We start from the raw sequence: 18,117 nt of genomic DNA on the forward strand, positions 1-18,117 counted from the left end.
ACCCAGAGCCTGGGCTCCCTGCTGCTGCACCGCACCCCTCAGGAAGACCCTGAAGCCCATGGGCTGTGGTGCACAGCTCCACGGGTGGCAGGAGAGCAGGCCAGGTGGCGGATGGTACTAGACCTATGCTTTTTGAGAGGAAGGCTTTGTGGGGTTAGACAGCAGAGGGGTGGGGCTGGAAATACAAACACGAAGACTGATGCAGACACGGCAACAGTGCTCTCCGGGCACACGCTGAGAGCTTCATCTCAGCCACATCTGACCACATCCGCAGCTACGGAGCTGATTCGTCCCACATACGTGAGGATGACTCCATCTGGCAACTTGATTTTTACTAAAGCACTTCATTCTTAATAGAATCCAAACAGTGGATTAGTTTAATAAATATGATTGCTATTATAAGAATGGCTATTATACAGAAGTTATTAGATTTTGTTTTATTGCTTACATATGAATTACAGTGAATTTTTACATTACAAAAAACTCAATTCATTACATTTAGTACATATATTGGCACAAATAAAACAAATTAGTCCCCCCCTTTTCAGACAGGCAGAAGAAAAATATTGTGAGGAAGTCAACTGCTGGTAAAGTACAGAATTAAGATTCTTAAAGAAAATGTATTCAGAAGTATTAAGGAAGAGAGTGTGTGTGTGTGTATTGTGTGTGTGTGTATTCAGGTTAATTCCAATGACTCTATATAAGCAGACAATACAAGTATAGAAGGAACATTTAGATGTTAACTATTCAATGTCAAGGAAAAAAATGAATGATATAAGCAACAGTATACAGCAGAGAGAGAACGATGAACAGTTTTTATTGAGTTTTAAATATCTACAAAAATATAGCAGTACAGTGAACTTCAATACATCCTAAACGTTCAGTACCCAAACCGGCTATACTCAAATAGCACGCATACCTATGACCTGCACCATCTCCTGTCATCTCCTGGAAGGGATAGCAAGCCAAGGACAGGAATCCACATTTCTTACGAATTGTTAATGAGACCAGTTCGGTAATCTAGCATATACAGAAGTCTACTGTGATTTAAAAACAACTACAACAAGAAAATCCCCCCCCCAAACCCAAATCAACTGTTTACAAACAGACCACAAGAAAAGTGTGATAAACATCAACTGAGATGGTTTTCCTCCACATGCTATACATGCATTTTTAAATCACAGAGAAACGTGAAATTGTGTCCAGCAAAGTTTGTTTTGCATGAGTGCAAATGAATATATATCTCCTTTTCTTATACTATTAAATTATATATATTTTTCATACAAAAGCACACAGTGTTAATCTATAAAATGACATCCAAGTGGATGATGATTGTTTTTGTATGTCCCCCTGCTTAGATTTTTGCACAATCAAAAGTTAATAGCTTTCTTTAAAAATACAGAAGAAAAAAAGGAAAAATAAAGAAAAACATAAAAACTGGCCTATTAAATGCTGAAGCGTTTTCGCCTGGTCAAGCCCTCAAGTTATAGTGGCAGCTGCAATGGAGCCATTCAAGCCCAGCGGCGGCCGCACTATTATTTGGAAAACAAAGTCTTGTTTCTCTACACTGAAGAAACCACCATGGATGCTTGACAGGTTTCAAAGACTAGAATCTTTTGCAAGATGTTTCAAGATGCTGTACTTTGGTTTAAATATTCAAAAAAATTTAGAGTATACTTGTTCTATCTTGTTTCTACTGAAAGCGCCCAAATAATCCTAAACAAAGTAATAACATGTCATTCTTCACTACGATTTTTTAAACAAATGCTAAAGCTAAAACTCAATTGTTTTTAGGGTCATAATCTGTGATATGTATACTGTTTGATGTAAAAAGGAATCAAAACCCTGAAAAGGTAGAATTATAAACAGACTATTTTATAAAAATGTCCTAAAATAACTTTATAAGAGCTGCAAAGAAAGTTGCTCATTTTTGCCGTGTGATGGAATTCACTAAAATGTACATAATTTTAAGAAAACACTATGTGTTTGTCAGCACATGTAATCCTGGTAGCTTATTAAATCAACACAAGCTTAAACCGACGATCTTTTAGCACACTTAACGGCTAAACCCATAGGCACTGTTTTCAAATGTAATATCATGAATCCTAAACAGAGATGCATACAAGCTACAGTTCAAATCTTACAAACTAAAACTCCATTTGGGGCATTTTTTTGACTATGAGGATTTAAAACAATGCACCATATAAAAATGTAAATTAATGTGCTCTCAAGAGAAATTAAAATGTACACACTCTTCACAGGTGAACTAGTAGCTGTTTTAAATGTCTTTTTTTCCTATACTAAATATATAGCTCATTTAATTAATGGAGCCACAGCAAAAATACTACTATAATTTCAAAGTATAGTCTGTAAACTAAATACATCTTATGATGTAAAAAATATTGCACAGTTTGGTACTCCAAGGGTAAGTTCTAAGACTCTAAGGAGAATGGTCAAACTTTTGGCAGAAAACACAGTATTACAAGAACTAGACACTTAGACATATGGGGATTTTGGGGTCATGTTCTAGGACTATTACTCAGTAGATGTCATGACCATAGACAAGTTGAGGAATGACAGTCACATATTGTTGAAGTGTATGACCAGAAGGATGCCGATCACAACATCCAAAACATGGGGACAAAAAGCCACAGGACAGTTCTGCAGCCCCACGATTAATATATTTGTATGTTTTTGCTTTTGCAGACAAAGAAAAACAAAAGCAGTTCTAATTTTAAGCAGTTGCGTAGATGTCTAAGAAATACACTAGACACTTCATACATCTTCAACTCTGGAAGGCTGAACTTTTTAATTATATGTTTGTGAAAGGCTTTAAATATACTATTTAACAATGAATTAATGTGAGACCAATATATGTTCAATTTTAAAAGCCAATAGGAACCTAAAAATAAAAAATTAACATGGCATAAACCCATCTTCAGAAGTACTCTATAAATCATACAGCTACAAAATTTCTAACCTGGTATGCCAAGCATTTGGTTAAAGATAAATTCCATCATAAAGTAAACCCTGAAAAGTCAGCTTGGCCCTAGTTTTTATGCTTTCTGCTGAGGTCTTCATGAGCCACTCAGTACACACACAGATCTGGAAACTTCATCTCGTAGACTGGGACAGACTGGTATTGGGCGTGCCCAGAAGTAATGGTCAGTGTTCCCGATGGGCTGGGAGGAGGACTGTAAGAGAAGAACCAGGCACTGTCAGCAGGCGTGTGGAAAAGCTGTTCACTTCACGCAGCATCCCCATCACCACCTGCCAACAGCAGGGTCACGTCTGCCGTCACAGGGGTCAGCGTGATGGAGTTGCGGGCCAGATGCAAGGTGGCATGGCGTAGAGATCACAGTGGAACTAAGCTGTTTTTAAGTTCTAAACTAGACATTCTCTGAATACGGTATATATAATTTTAACAATGGGATTACATCATATCCATTCATATAAGCTTGCTTTGTTTTTTGATGACTACAGCATGGTATTTCAATATATAGATATATTATGATTAATTTTGGAGAAGGCAATGGCAACCCACTCCAGTACTCTTGCCTGGAGAACCCCATGGACGGAGGAGCCTGGTAGGCTACAGTCCATGGGGTCGCTAAGAGTCGGACAAGACTGAGTGACTTCATGGGAAGACTGTACATTCATTTCCATTCTTCATTATTATAAATAATGCTGACAGGTCTATTCTTACATATACATAATTTTATCCTGTCTTCTTGGTTTATAGTCTTACACATAGAGTTTCTTGATCAAAGTAGATTCACAATTTTGAGATGGGTACACACTGTCAGAATCCCCACAATTCATTCTTTCAACATCTGGCTGCACCATCCTCTTTCACCACTACAAATACTGGGCATAATTTTTCTCTCTTGTTCTCATCTTTGGCACTCTGGTAGGCAAAAGGGAATTCATTCTTATTTTTATTTTCACATTTTGGGTTACTACTAATGGTACATACTTAGTATTCATTTTGTGTTTCTTTTAAAATGAATTCCCTATTTGAGTCTACTGCCTGTATTTCTACTCACATATTTTTCTCTTATCAATTTGGGAAACTGATCTTTTGTCATATGATACAAATGCTTTTCCTCAATTAGTTACTTAATTCTTATTTCTATCATAAAGATGACACTTTTCATCATTCAAAAAAGTTCCTTGGTGTCGTCAATCAATTTCTCCTTACTCCATGTGCTCACACATCTCTAACACTGACTGTGTTCTGATTCTCTGTCAATGAAGATTGGTGTCCCTTATTCCTGAATTTCATACGAAGGGTCCATATAGCCACAGAAAGGGTCAATACAAGATACACTCTTATGTCTGATTTGTTTTGCTTGATGCAGTTTTTAAGTTTACCCCCTAAATGTGTTCCTTTTCACTGCTGAGTAATATTTCACTGCATCAAGAGCACCACTATTTGTCTACTGTCTCTCCATTCTCCTGCTCATGGATATCTCGTAACTATGAAAAAAGCTGCTAAAACATTCTAACATTTTAATTTCTCTGGGTAAATACTGAGAAATGGGATTATAGGATCAAGCAGGTATATATTTAACTTCATAGGACACTGAAACTTCTTCAAAAGTTTTGCAGAGTACTTGTACCATTTTATACTCCTATGAGCAATATATGCAGACTCTTCTATAATGTTCAATATACTATTAAGTTCATCCAATGACATTTTTTCTTTTTTCAGATACTGTATCACCCAGTTCTTGAACTACAATTTGGTTCTTTTTCAGAGTTTCCAGTTCTCTCCTAAAATATACATTATGTTTTTCCTTTAAATTCTTTGATATGTGTGTGTTCTTTTAAGATCATTATCTACTAATTCCAATAACTGATCTGTGGGGCTGCTTATTCTTACTGTATTTTCCTGCTCCTTTGCATTTCTTGTAATTTTTTTTCCTTATTGTACTAAGGTCAAAATGAATGAAGGAACAATGGAAACTGAGGTATAATATTGCTTATTTTGTTTCTTTTCTCAAGAATATAAACTCGTTTCTCTATCTGGTAGTTGACTGCTGTTGTTTAGTTGCTAAGTCGTGTCTGACTCTTTGTGAGCCCATGGCCTGCAGCCCGTCAGGCTCCTCTGGGATTTCCCAGGCAAGAATACTGGAGTGGGTTGTCATTTCCTTCTCCAGGGGATCTTCCCGAACCAGGGATCGATTACGTGTCTCCTGCATCAGCAGGTGGATTCTTTACCACTGAGCCACCAGGGAAGCCTATCTGGCAGTTACAATGTGGAAAATTAACAAGAGGAAATATATCAGATAGAAACTGAAAACCCTGAAGATACACTAGGAAGTCTGTTTCATTTCTTTGTATCATGTAAACTACCCAGAACTACTACTTCCTAACCAGGTGACCTTGGATAATTACCAAGCATCTACGTGAATCTGTTTCAACATTTGTAAAGTAAAAATAATCACTACATACTTTTAAAATGCGATGTAAATACTAAATAAAAGAATGCACTCAGAAGAGTGCATAGAATACCACAAGTTTTCAATAAATAACTAGTAGCAATAAGGTTTAATAAATGCAAATTATTATTAGTAGTTGCAGTACCAATGAAAAAGAGTTAGTCATAATACTTATTCTAAAATACTACACCCACATAGTTATGATAGTGGGATTAAATGTAACATAGAGGTTGCTAGCAATATTTCTTGTCAAGAACATGCGTTATAAATTTGAATTTCGATTATTTCCACTCACTAGCTGGATAAACTTCTGCAAGTTACTTTACTTCTCTAAGCCTCAGTGTCTTTACCTGGAAAATAAAAAAACACAGCATCTACCTAACTTTTCAGGACTGTGGTGAGGATTAGCAAAAACAATAGATACAATGCAGGTAGATATTTACTATTAGAACTAACAGGCAACAAAGATGCTGTACACAGGGAATGTTGCCTGCCATTCGCATCCTACAAGGTCAAGCCATCAGCCACTGCCGGTTCCCACAATGGTGCACCCTAAGGGGGATTCAGGATGGGGAGAAATGGGAAGCATTCTATTCATTAGACACCAGCCCCACAGCCAAGGTGTATATTCAGCAACAATTTCAATGAGCCCAGATCCTTGCACCTTCCTATACACAGAAAAGCACTAAACTTACAGGCTGTGTATAAGTGCCCACACCTAGCAATTTTCACTGAATCTAAGGAATACAGCATACTGCAGTTTAGTCTGATTCTCTGTTCTGAACTTTTATAAATGAGTGATTCGCAGCTTAGTAGGGGGTGGCATGGTGGTTAATGCCTGGAATGAGATGTTACACTGATGAAAAGGTACCTTGCACAGGAAGGCAGTAAAAAGGCTGGGGGAAAAAAGCAAGTCAACTGAGCATCTACCTGTTTATTCTATTTATAGGATACAAGGTTTGATGCAAAACTGATTCCATCGAGCTGAAAATATAAAAGAGGTAGGAAAAAAAAATCTCAGAAGCATAGCTTCTATCCATGGCTCATTTACTGTGCCACCTTGTACACAGAGCAGTCTCCACACTGGAGTCAACCTAAGAATATGCACAAATTCATTCTTCAGATGGTACCTGGAGTTTTTCCCTCCCTCTCTGATTGTGCTTCATTACTTAACAACAGACACAGAATAACCAATGTTGGAGATGGTTTATGTTTGCAGAGCATAAAATACAATTGCTCAATGGTGTACACAGGGGTTTGGTTTCAGGATCACCCACAGATAGCAAAATCCTTGGGTGCTCAAGTCCCTTATATAAAATGGAGCAGTACTGGCATGGGACCTATACAACATATCTTCCTTTATAGTTTACATCATATCTAGATTATTTATAACATCTAATACAATGTAAATGTTACGGAAGCAGTTGTCAGCATGCAGCAAATTCAAGCTTTGGTTTTTTGGAACTTTCTGGGATTTTTTTTCCCCCTAAATATTTCTGACCACTATTGGCTGAATTTGAACATGCAGAACCCGTGGATATGGAGGGCCAACTATAACTAATAACAGGACTCAAATAGACATAACCTAGGAAAATTCAATTTATGTTTGATAATTCAAGTGGGCCATCTGCAGAGGCAGAATTGTTATGGCCCTAGAAGAATGATGAGGTAGAACTATACAAAATAGTAGTTTCTGTAGGTCAAAATGATTAAATCTGAGCAACTACCTTGTTAAACTTATCACTAGAATAAGAGTCTTCCAATTACTCAAATGTCCATAAGGTGGTTAATTGCTAAGTCGTGTTCAACTCTTTGTGACCCATGGACTGTAGCCTGCCAAGCTCCTCTGTCCATGTGATTTTCCAGGCAAGAATACTGGAGTGGGTTGCCATTTCCTTCTCCAGGGGATCTTTCCGACCTAGGGATTGAACTGAGGTCTCCTGCATTGCAGGCAGAGTCTTGACTGACTGAACCATCAGGGAAGCCTGTCTTTATAGAACCATTTTAAAGGAATTAAGTCATCTAAAAAGGAAAGCTAGAAAAACTTTAAGAAACGGTATCAGACTATCCAGTAAACAGAAAAACTACTAAGACAAAGATATCTATATGATCTTGGGTTTACTCTAAATGAAAAGCAGAATTACTTAAAAGCTAGAAATTTATAGGGGTCTAATAGTTTTTATTTGTTGTTTTATTCATCTTGTAGTACCAAAACCCTTACCGTATGGTGAGTTCCAATATTTGAGCAAGTCTATCATGAAGCAAATTTGCCTACAAAGGAGAAAAAACAATGTTAACAATGGATCTATTACTTTCACAATATCCATATGTAAGAACACAAGTGATTTAAAGGGCAAAGCATAACTGTAACTGTTACGCTGACGGTACAGAATGTTTACTGTTTTGATTTTATCTGTCTCATACACTGAAATTTAATGTAAAGTTTCTCTTCATTCCTTTCCTAGTCTCACTAGTAAAAACAAATTGATATACACACAGAACAAAAAACCTACAGCAAAATCACTGAAAACCACTGCAAAAAAAATTTCAAAGCAACAAAAATCATTAACATTTAATTTGGGATCTGCTATTTCAATCAGCTCATACTGCACAAAGACATTATTTAAGGCTTCATAGCTACATCTTCAGTTTTCGGTCTCTATCCCATCTACTCCCTTGTGGATTCTATTGACCTGCCTAAAGCTTAGAATCTACCCATCAGTTACCACGAAAAGCTCCGACAAAAATCAAACTCCACCCCACCGCCTCCACTATGTGCTCACTTACTTTGGATTCACACTGTGCTGCTATTTCTTCAAAAGGTGCTTTCTGGAATTTCTCTATCACTAGACGCCTCTTTTCCTTTTCCTGTTCTTCCATTCCACTGGTATCTATATAAATGTTAAAAAAAAAAACCCATTAAAAGGAATACAGAATTTCATAGAACGTTGCCAATGACCCTAAGAGCAAATGATCTATGCATAAAAAGTAAGGGTAATTTACAGGACTACTTGTTTAGGGAAAAAAGCAAAACGTGTAACATCCCTGAAATGTCTTAGTTGAGGCCAAAAAGCGCACACAAAAAACTTCAAAATTATACTGCACAAAACCCTTTTCATAGACTATCTTTGTCCCTCTTACCAAAATAAGCAGAAGCACAACTTCCTACAAGTCAAGCAACCTCAAGGCCCTTCCTGAAGAATGATTATTTTATTTATAATCACGCCCTTGCACATATGAGGTACTAAATGAAAAGTTTGCTAAATCTGATAATGAATGGCATGACTGAAATCTAGATATGGTCAAGTGGAACCATATTGGTTTAGTCTTTTCCATTTATCTTCCATAATTTGAAAAGGGATTGTTTTTACCTTAAAATGATGTGTGGTCTGGTCAAAGATTATAAAACAATAATATAAAAATAATTGATACTACTGATATACTAACTGTGTCTATTTGCTTAACAATTTGAAAGAAGGCTAATTAATGGTTTAGTTATTGATGGTCTACTTTAACAACCCAGTGAGTCAACAATTTCATAAGGCAAAACACACTCTGTTCAAGGTTCTTAAAACAAAGCTGCTCTTCAGGTACAAAATTAGCTAGTTTAAAAAAGGGGAAGTAGCATGTAGAAAGGAAATAGGTCTTTTTTTCTTCCCTCTGAAATTGTGTCAGACTAACAAAGTTGTAGACTTTATGTACTTCTTCTGAATGAATGTAATACAGAATTACAATCACATCTCTAGCATTCACTGGCCCAGGGTCACAAGCTTAAATGTGCCAGAGGCCAGGCAGGAGACAAAAATGTTTTAAATTAGGTCAGTAAAAGAGGTAAGAAAAACAGACTTGGGCAAGCTGAACATCTATCTCAGGTCTTTATTCAAATTCAATTTCTGAAAATAACGCTTCCACCCAAATTTGGCCTGCAGGCGGCAAATCTGTCCAGCAGTTCTCAAACTTTCTGGTTTCAAGACTCCTTTATGTGTTATATCACTTCATAATTTCTGTATTGTAATATAAAAATGAGACTTTAAAAATATTCATTAAATTCATCAAAAACTCAAACCACTGTACATTAACATAAACATTTGTTTAATGAAAAAATAACCATATTTTCTAAAGTGAAAATTTAGTGAAGAGAATGGCACTGTTTTATATTTTTGCAAATCCCTTTAATGTCTGACTTAATAGAAGGCAGCTGGATTCTATCTGCAAACATTCAATGAGTTGCAATATGTTATTTTGGTTGAAAATAAAGAAAAACTAAACTCACACAAGCATGTACTGATATGTTGGGAAAGAGTAATTCAATAGCCTTTTCACAGAATTGTAGCTATTTCTTCTACAATAAAATATGACAAGTGGTAAAGTTAGTTGCAATATGGAATCTGAAACTTTATTAATGAACTTTTTACAATTGGTTATATTAACATCTATTGGTCTGTTTTACACTTTGAATAGAGTTCTACTCATGCATGATTCTGTAACATCGTGCAATGGTCATCGGGAATACTGCTCCACTGATTTCTGCAGATCCTCCAAATAACTGGGAGTATGTGGCATCAAAGAATGTGATGACCACCAGAAGAGTTTGAGGCCACTGCCTTCATTCCTGTTAGTACATGCAGTAGAGAAGCAAACTATGTCCTAGTGTTATGCAGAAAATACTTCTGGACTTGAGGATCTCTTGAAAGAGTTTCCCCTGGGACTCCAGGGGACCAAAGATACTCTGACAACACTGTCAAAGTGTAAATTCCTCAACATGCCTTATCAACGTTTAAATGTCTCAAAGTATCTTATATATAATAGGTGTTTAAAAATTGCTTAGTAAATTCAAAGCCTTTGACTGTGTGGATCACAATAAACTGGAAAATTCTGAAAGAGATGGGAATACAAGACCACCTGACCTGCCTCTTGAGAAACCTATATGCAAGTCAGGAAGCAACAGTTAGAATTGGACATGGGACAACAGACTGGTTCCAAATAGGAAAAGGAATACCTCAAGGCTGTATATTGTCACCCTGCTTATTTAACTTATATGCAGAGTACATCATGAGAAACGCTGGGCTGGAGGAAGCACAAGCTGGAATCAAGATTGCTGGGAGAAATATCAATAACCTCAGATATGCAGATGACACCACCCTTATGGCAGAAAGTGAAGAGGAACTCAAAAGCCTCTTGATGAAAATGAAAGTGGAGAGTGAAAAAGCTGGCTTAAAGCTCAACATTCAGAAAATGAAGATCATGGCATCTGGTCCCATCTCTTCATGGCAAATAGATGGGGAAACAGTGGAAATAGTGTCAGACTTTATTTTTTGGGGCTCCAAAATCACTGCAGATGGTGACTGCAGCCATGAAATTAAAAGACGCTTACTCCTTGGAAGGAAAGTTATGACCAACCTAGATAGCATATTCAAAAGCAGAGACATTACTTTGCCAACAAAGGTCCATCTAGTCAAGGTTATGGTTTTTCCAGTGGTCATGTATGGATGTGAGAGTTGGACTGTGAAGAAGGCTGAGTGCCAAAGAATTGATGCCTTTGAACTGTGGTGTTGGAGAAGACTCTTGAGAGTCCCTTGGACTGCAAGGAGATCCAACCAATCCATTCTAAAGGAGATCAGCCCTGGGATTTCTTTGGAAGGAATGATGCTAAAACTGAAACTCCAGTACTTTGGCCACCTCATGCAAAGAGTTGACTCAATGGAAAAGACTCTGATGCTGGGAGGGATTGGGGGCAGGAGGAGAAGGGGATGACAGAGGATGAGATGGCTGGATGGCATCACTGACTTGATGGATGTGAGTCTGAGTGAACTCCGGGAGTTGGTGATGGACAGGGAGGCCGGGAGTGCTGCGATTCATGGGGTTGCAAAGAGTTGGATACGACTGAGTGACTGAACTGAACTGAAATTCAATTTTATTTTGACAAATCTGATGTCATATTACAGTAAGAAAAAAAATCCTCTAAAAGATTAAGCTGAAAAAGGTCAGATTTTATTTCATGTATGATGGGCACCAGAGTGTTTCATGTCCCTTGATAATGATGCTCTTATTCTAATATTTCTTAAAATCAAGAGCCAATTTCCACTCTCTATAGTGAGTCAATTTCCACGCTCCATTGCTTTACCAATTAGAAATAAATTCAGAGCATCATTAGCCACCAGGAATTTATATTAATACTTAATTGAAGGAATCATTCAAAAAAATTTAAAAAGAGGCAAATTATATGAGGTAAAATTTATTTCCAGAAAGGCCAAAGGAGAAAAATCAAGAGTATTATTTTATGCAAAGATAAGTGGAAAGATTAGAGTCAGTCAGACATGGGTATGAGATTTGGCTCTGGTATTTACTAGCTATGTGCTCTCAGGAAATTTGTTAATTTCTCTGCTTCAGTGTTCTCACTGATGAAATAGCAAGAATTAATGTGATAATGCCTACTGACAATTTCTGCCAGCTCCTTTCTGCTACCCCATTAGAAACACACCTCTAATTATGCTGCTGTTTGCCCACTAAAAATGACTCTACATAATTTTCAGAATTTTCATCTGCCCACCTCCAATAAAAGGAAATATACTGACTGCCTCTCACAAATTATTGCAGCCCGCATGCTTCCACCATGTAAGGGCGACACTCAGATACACAGTGATGCTGTCTCAGCTCCAGGAAATGCAGTCTGGACAGAGGAGGACACTCATCCAGGACAAGACAGCACAGCCACAAAGACCCGAAGAGTGCAAGCTAATAAACGGATACTGTATCTATAGAGAAATCAACAGTGTATACATTTGCCATGTTGCCTCTGTTAATTCCGGCATCTAAACAAGTACTGAGATAGAGAGAAGCTAGTAAAATACTAGGGAAGTTAACAAGCAAAAATCTTACCAATTGCTTTCTTCAGTGCTTCAAAGGTGATTTCTTCCGTGTTACTAACCTAGAGAAAAATGATTGTAAGTAAAATAGAGGGTTAAGAAAGGTCAATATAAATGACACCCTCACCTAGTTACAAGTCATCTAAGACCTTTTACAAATATTTTCTCTTCTTTGTGTTGGCTGGATTCATGATTATACTCCACAGTATCAAATAATCATCACGTTTTCATTGGTTTTAACAATAGCCTAGCACAGTGGTTCCCCAAACAAGGTTACAGAGTGATGCTGGGCTGGCGGAACTAGCACCCTTTAAGGCAACCCAACTAATAGTCAAGGTAGAGATTATGTATAAATGCAGCTTCAGCTGTGTAATAAATGAGAACTAAGTATTCTATACTCTAATTTTGGTACCACATATGTTTACAAATCAAAAATGAAATAATCAGAAACTCTGAATAGTTTAAAAGCAAGAATCACTACTTTGGGAAGTGTTCAATGAGTACAGTTAACCAACACCTTAAAATAATCATATTCTGGATCTTTTAAGGTCAACCAAGTCTGATTATCCAGAAAACACCCTTTAACTTGAAGTTTTCGAATCTCTCCTGTTTTGAGACATGTTTGTGCTATATAAACAAAGTCAGGAATACTATATAAAGTCAGTTAGTGCCACTTTTTGTGGCACTAACACATTTTCAGGAGGAATAATATATCCACTTACTATAGTATCTCAATAAAAGTTAAGAAATGATATATGAATACTTGCCTTGGACTCTGGTCATCCCTAATTTTAGCTCATGAGCTTCCTTTTGCTAAGTCTAAGGCAGAAAGACTAATGAAAGCAAAGGACTTCATGCTTTGCACCTTAGCCTCTCTGTAATACAAAGGCTTTAGTTGGATATCAAGCAGCAAGAGTTTCACTACCTCAGTTTTTCTACTGAAGGTTCATATTTCTAGTTGAAGTCAGATTAAACTCGGAAATCTTCAGTTGCTTTGTTCTAGATATTTGGAGCAGATATACAAGATTAGGCTCTGGCTGGTCAATTATTTGTACCTAGAAGCAATCTAGCACTTCAAAGTTGTTCTTACAACTGGTTAAGACTTTTAGACTTTTGATAAATGATTAGAGCACAGAAGAAAGAACACAGGAGAAGCCAGAAGGCCAGGATCCTTGTTACACAGAACTTTTACCTATTCCGTGTTCAATTCTGGGTGGGTGAAAAGCTAAAGGACTTTATCTAATAACTCTTCTGTTTGTTTTCCTCAGAGAATGATGATGCGTTCCTCAGCATGGAAACCTCTCAAGTCACTCAGTCTCCCTCCTGTTTTTGCCTCCTTCCTCCGAGTTCCTTTGTGGGCCTTGCTGGTCCTCTCCCCCATCTCCAGCCTGGCTACGCCAGACCCGCTTCACCCTCAGTGCAAACTACCACAGGGGTCTCTATTTGGCCTCTCTACAGCCAGTCTCTTCTTTCCAATGTAGCTTAGTCACACTTTTGAGATTCTTTTTACGAAAGCCCAGCTCTGACAATGACACTGCCCAACTTTCAAAGTGTTGCCATTTCCTACCGGAGCACACATGAAGCCCTCGGCCTGGGGATGAAATGTTCTATAACTTGGCTTCAATCCTGTCTCCCACTCCTGCCTTTTGTGAATTTTCTTTTTTTTTAAAAAAAGAGGAATTTCTTTCTACTAATGTTTAATGATTCATATTTTTCATACAAAGTATGGAGAAGGCAATGGCACCCCACTCCAGTACTCCTGCCTGGAAAATCCCATGGACGGAGGAGCCTGGTAGGCTGCAGTCCATGGGGTCGCCAGGAGTCGGACACGACTGAGCGACTTCACTTTCACTTTTCACTTTCATGCACTGGAGAAGGAAATGGCAACCCACTCCAGTGTTCTTGCCTGGAGAATCCCAGGGACGGGGGAGCCTGGTGGGCTGCCGTCTATGGGGACAGAGTCGGACATGACTGAAGCGACTTAGCAGTAGCAGCTGCTAAATACAAGCCACCTACTTCATTTGGTGTTTAAGCAAACCACAGTCTGTTCCAAGTCTATAGAAAACAATGGTTGTGTTGCAGTTATTGGGAAATGGTGCAAAGGTAGGCTTTTGGAGGGGTTTCAACATTCCTTTACTCTATGACTTTGGCCTTACGTATGACCCGTAACTCTCGCTTACACTGTACAATGCCCTTGAGCCTGTGTAAAATCTGCTATTCACCTTTTTCCAACCAGACTGTCATGTCACTTTCACTGATGAGTGCCTTCTTGTTTTGTTAGCACACATATAGGTTCCTTCAGTTGTACTTGGGGAAAAGGCAGGAGTATATATGTATGTATAAAAAGATCTCTGCGATTTGTCCTAGAAAAAGTGACAATCCTTCTCAGCCGACCAGTGACTTAATTTTGTATAAAAAATTTAATTTGTACTCCAAATTTAACACGTATAACTTCCCATCCATTCCCCCAAATAATTAAGCACTGACTATTATCTTTTTGAGAGAAGAACTAAGTCACGATTTCAGGTTTTAGTTATATTCATTATGCATATCAGTCATGCTGATGGGGCTCAGTAAGCACCAGAGATCAGAGAGTCATGCCTGTGGTGCTTTATGCTATTAGTCAAGCTGATTGTTTAATTTCAGGAAGCAGATATATCTCTATTCTATTTTAGTCATTTATCTTCCTGAATAATTTAATTTGGTATCTTTATACATATACAGGGCAATTTTTAGGAGAAGTTCACTAAGGATTCACAGTGGGCTAAAACTTGAATTGCAAATGTTAGAACTGACATACTACAAATGGACCAGGTATTTTAATAGATTAGTAAAAAGCTGAGCTGTATCTAGGGGAAAACGAAAGTTTTGCTATGATCTCCATCTAACCAACATTAAAAAAAAAAGTTACAAGCTCTAAAGTGAAAGTGAAGTCACTCAGTTGTGTCCAACCCTCAGCGACTCCATGGACTGCAGCCTACCAGGCTCCTCCGTCCATGGGATTTTCCAGGCAGGAGTACTGGAGTGGGGTGCCATATATCTGAGGACTATATGGGATTATGTATATATAATTTCACATAATTTTGATGAAATAATGATTTTTCAAATGAGCAGTTTTTAATTTGATTCACTGTTAACAAATATACACATTCTCAGTTTGATATTTTGTTATACCATTAACTGGTGAATACCTAACTGATGAAAATCTCTCCTGTCCACACAATGAAACTACCTGGTTTTAGCCTAGAAGGTACCGTCATTCTGTCTTCTGGTATCTGAACAACCATTCCTAATACACAAAATTAGGTACCACAATGGTAAATGAGTTTGAAACTCCAATGCACTCAACTAAAAACTGTACTTAATTTTTCAAATACTCAGGGTGAGGTGTATTTGACTTAGGATTTACAGTTATAGCAAAGATAAAACAAAAGGATCTTTAATAATTTAACAAATGTATTAGTGAACTTTTAATGTAAAATTCATGCTCAAGAATCTTCCTCCTATACTAAGTCTTCATGCAAATGTCATTTCAGTTCATTTTATTAAAATAAACTGACTCTCTGCAACAGTTTGAAGTGCTATATATGTATTTTTAGGAGAAATAAAAATGGTCAACAAAAGGCAAAGGGAAAAATTCCAGTCAATAAAACAGACTGCACTCTTGACACATATAAACTAAGGCTTTGGATGAATTTCTTCCCTCCAAAGGTATTATCAGCAAGTTCATAATCATTAAAGATAGAGTTAGCAAGGCATCCTCCTTGCTAATAATGAGTGTAAAAATTAAAATAGCTCTGAAGAGGTGAAATTTAGGGAAGATGATTTTTCTTGAGTCTTAAATTGGTAAGAAAACTTTAAATCAACCTTAAGGCCCCAAGTTCCAAAATGAACACTAACAGCTTATTCAAACTACTCCAATGCTCTGAAGGCAATTTCTTTATGAAACTGATTATTCTACGTAAGAGGGAGTTAAAAACCTTGAAAGATATAAACTAATTGGCTGTACCCTGGCCACCAAATACTTTTAATTCCTGCACACAAATTAACTGACAGGGTTTGGAAGCAGGAGGGATAGAGGAGGCTGAGAAAGCATAAATTCAGACAATTTCCTTCCCCTTTTCTTATATGGATATTCTTTTAATCATTTATACTGTACCAAGAGAAATAATGAAGTACCTAGGAAGCAAACAATGGATAAACCCCAAGGAGGAGGCTGACTTGACATGCTGGCACACCGGCACTTTTACTTGACTATCAAAAAATTCTCTGCTGATTTGTGTGGATAAGTCCTAGAGAATACTGGCTGCTTTCTCTTCCTATAACTCAGGAGGGTACACTCTTGTGCTCTATTGAAACAGGAGGAGAACATTAATCTATGATATTTCAAATAACTCCTTCAAGAGTACACAGGTCACTGATACAGCTTAACCTATATTATATGTTATATTTACTTTCCAAAATGATTTAAAAAATTCTCTCATAGGTGAAATTTTGAAACTTTCTAAAAGTAGTAGGTATTTGGCTTCACTTGAGAGTGTATAATCCCATTTATTCTCACAACTTATGTTTCATAAATCTTTTAAAATAAATAGGATTAGAGGGCCTATTTATTTAATAACAGGCCTTATATAAGCTCTTACTTATTAAAAAAGCTTAGTTCTATGGTTTCTTTTACTACAATGTGAAAAGCAGTGATACCATAACACTTAATATTAAATTTATGTATCTTTGTAAGTATCTGAAATGAATTCAGTAAAATAAATTGTAAATTACAAGTTCAAGGCTAAATCAATTTAACATCTACTAACAATTTTATTTATTTAGGAATAATTTAGAGTTGTATTTGCTTCTAAAAGTGCAGAGGGGCAAAAAGCTCTTTCAAATTGACTGATGTCTATCTCAAGATAGTACTTGGTCATAAACTTTCAGCAACTTACCACATCATCAGAAGGAATGCTGTTGGGTAAAATATCCACCTGAATGGATACGGTGTCCACAATACTCTTCCTTCTAGAAAGTCGATCTTCATCTATAGTTAAAAAAAAAATTCCCTCATTATTTGCTAGTTAGAAATGGTGTATCACGTATAAATTCAAGTTATTTCAGATTTCAAAAAATTTCAGGAAATTAAGCGAGTTTGTCTTTTTTTGCTTTTACTAAATATACAAAGCAGTGTGCTCTCAGACTTTAACAGATTTAAAAAATAAAATTGATAGGTGGACTCGGTTTCATACAGTTGACCCCTGAATGACATGGAGGTAGGGGCGCTGACACCTGAGGAGCCAAAAATCAGTACAGAACTTCAAAGTTGGCCCTCCATACCCCCAGTTCCATTTCCAATGCAAATTTCCGACTTTGTATTAATCAATTCTATTCAGCATGTTCTATCATGTTGAGGTTTGACAGAAAACAACAAAATTCTGTAAAGCAATTATCCTTCAATAAAAAAATAAATTAATAAAAAAAATGTTCTAAACTCAATTTTAACGTCTTTACGAAAACCTTCTTTATCTCCACACTGTCATATTTATTTTTCAAGAGAGCTATCCTTCAGAATTTTTTATCTTCTCTTATGTAGATTTGAGGATGGCTTCCGAAGTGGTCCAATACAGCACTCTCTCTTATACTGCCGGTAGAGCTGCTTCTAAAATGAATCTTTTTTCAGACTAACTTGTAATTTTAAAACAAATCCAGCCTACTGACTAATGCTGAGCTTCCCAAGATTTTGCACATCGAAGCATACACAAAATTATAGTATATATAAGGCACAGGGAGCTTAATGGAAAAGGCTGCCTGCACTGTAA

General features: G+C 37.0%; 1 protein-coding gene across 3 annotated transcripts in view; it reads right to left on the minus strand.

Annotated features, from left to right (window-relative positions):
* Positions 1-420: 420 nt before the first annotated feature.
* EFR3A (EFR3 homolog A) overlaps positions 421-18,117 on the minus strand; it is an 87,650-nt gene continuing 69,953 nt past the window's right edge. For all 3 annotated transcript variants that reach the window (XM_055545748.1, XM_055545746.1, XM_055545747.1), the window contains 5 exons: positions 17,251-17,342; positions 12,324-12,372; positions 8,232-8,335; positions 7,666-7,715; positions 421-3,194 (listed from right to left, as the gene is read on the minus strand). In XM_055545748.1, the coding sequence (XP_055401723.1) occupies positions 3,089-3,194; positions 7,666-7,715; positions 8,232-8,335; positions 12,324-12,372; positions 17,251-17,342 (401 nt within the window). In that variant the 3' untranslated portion in view covers positions 421-3,088. The remainder of the gene's footprint in view (positions 3,195-7,665; positions 7,716-8,231; positions 8,336-12,323; positions 12,373-17,250; positions 17,343-18,117) is intronic.

The sequence above is a fragment of the Bubalus kerabau genome, chromosome 14 (genome assembly GCF_029407905.1).
Source record: "Bubalus kerabau isolate K-KA32 ecotype Philippines breed swamp buffalo chromosome 14, PCC_UOA_SB_1v2, whole genome shotgun sequence".
In the NCBI taxonomy this organism is placed as follows: domain Eukaryota; kingdom Metazoa; phylum Chordata; class Mammalia; order Artiodactyla; family Bovidae; genus Bubalus; species Bubalus kerabau.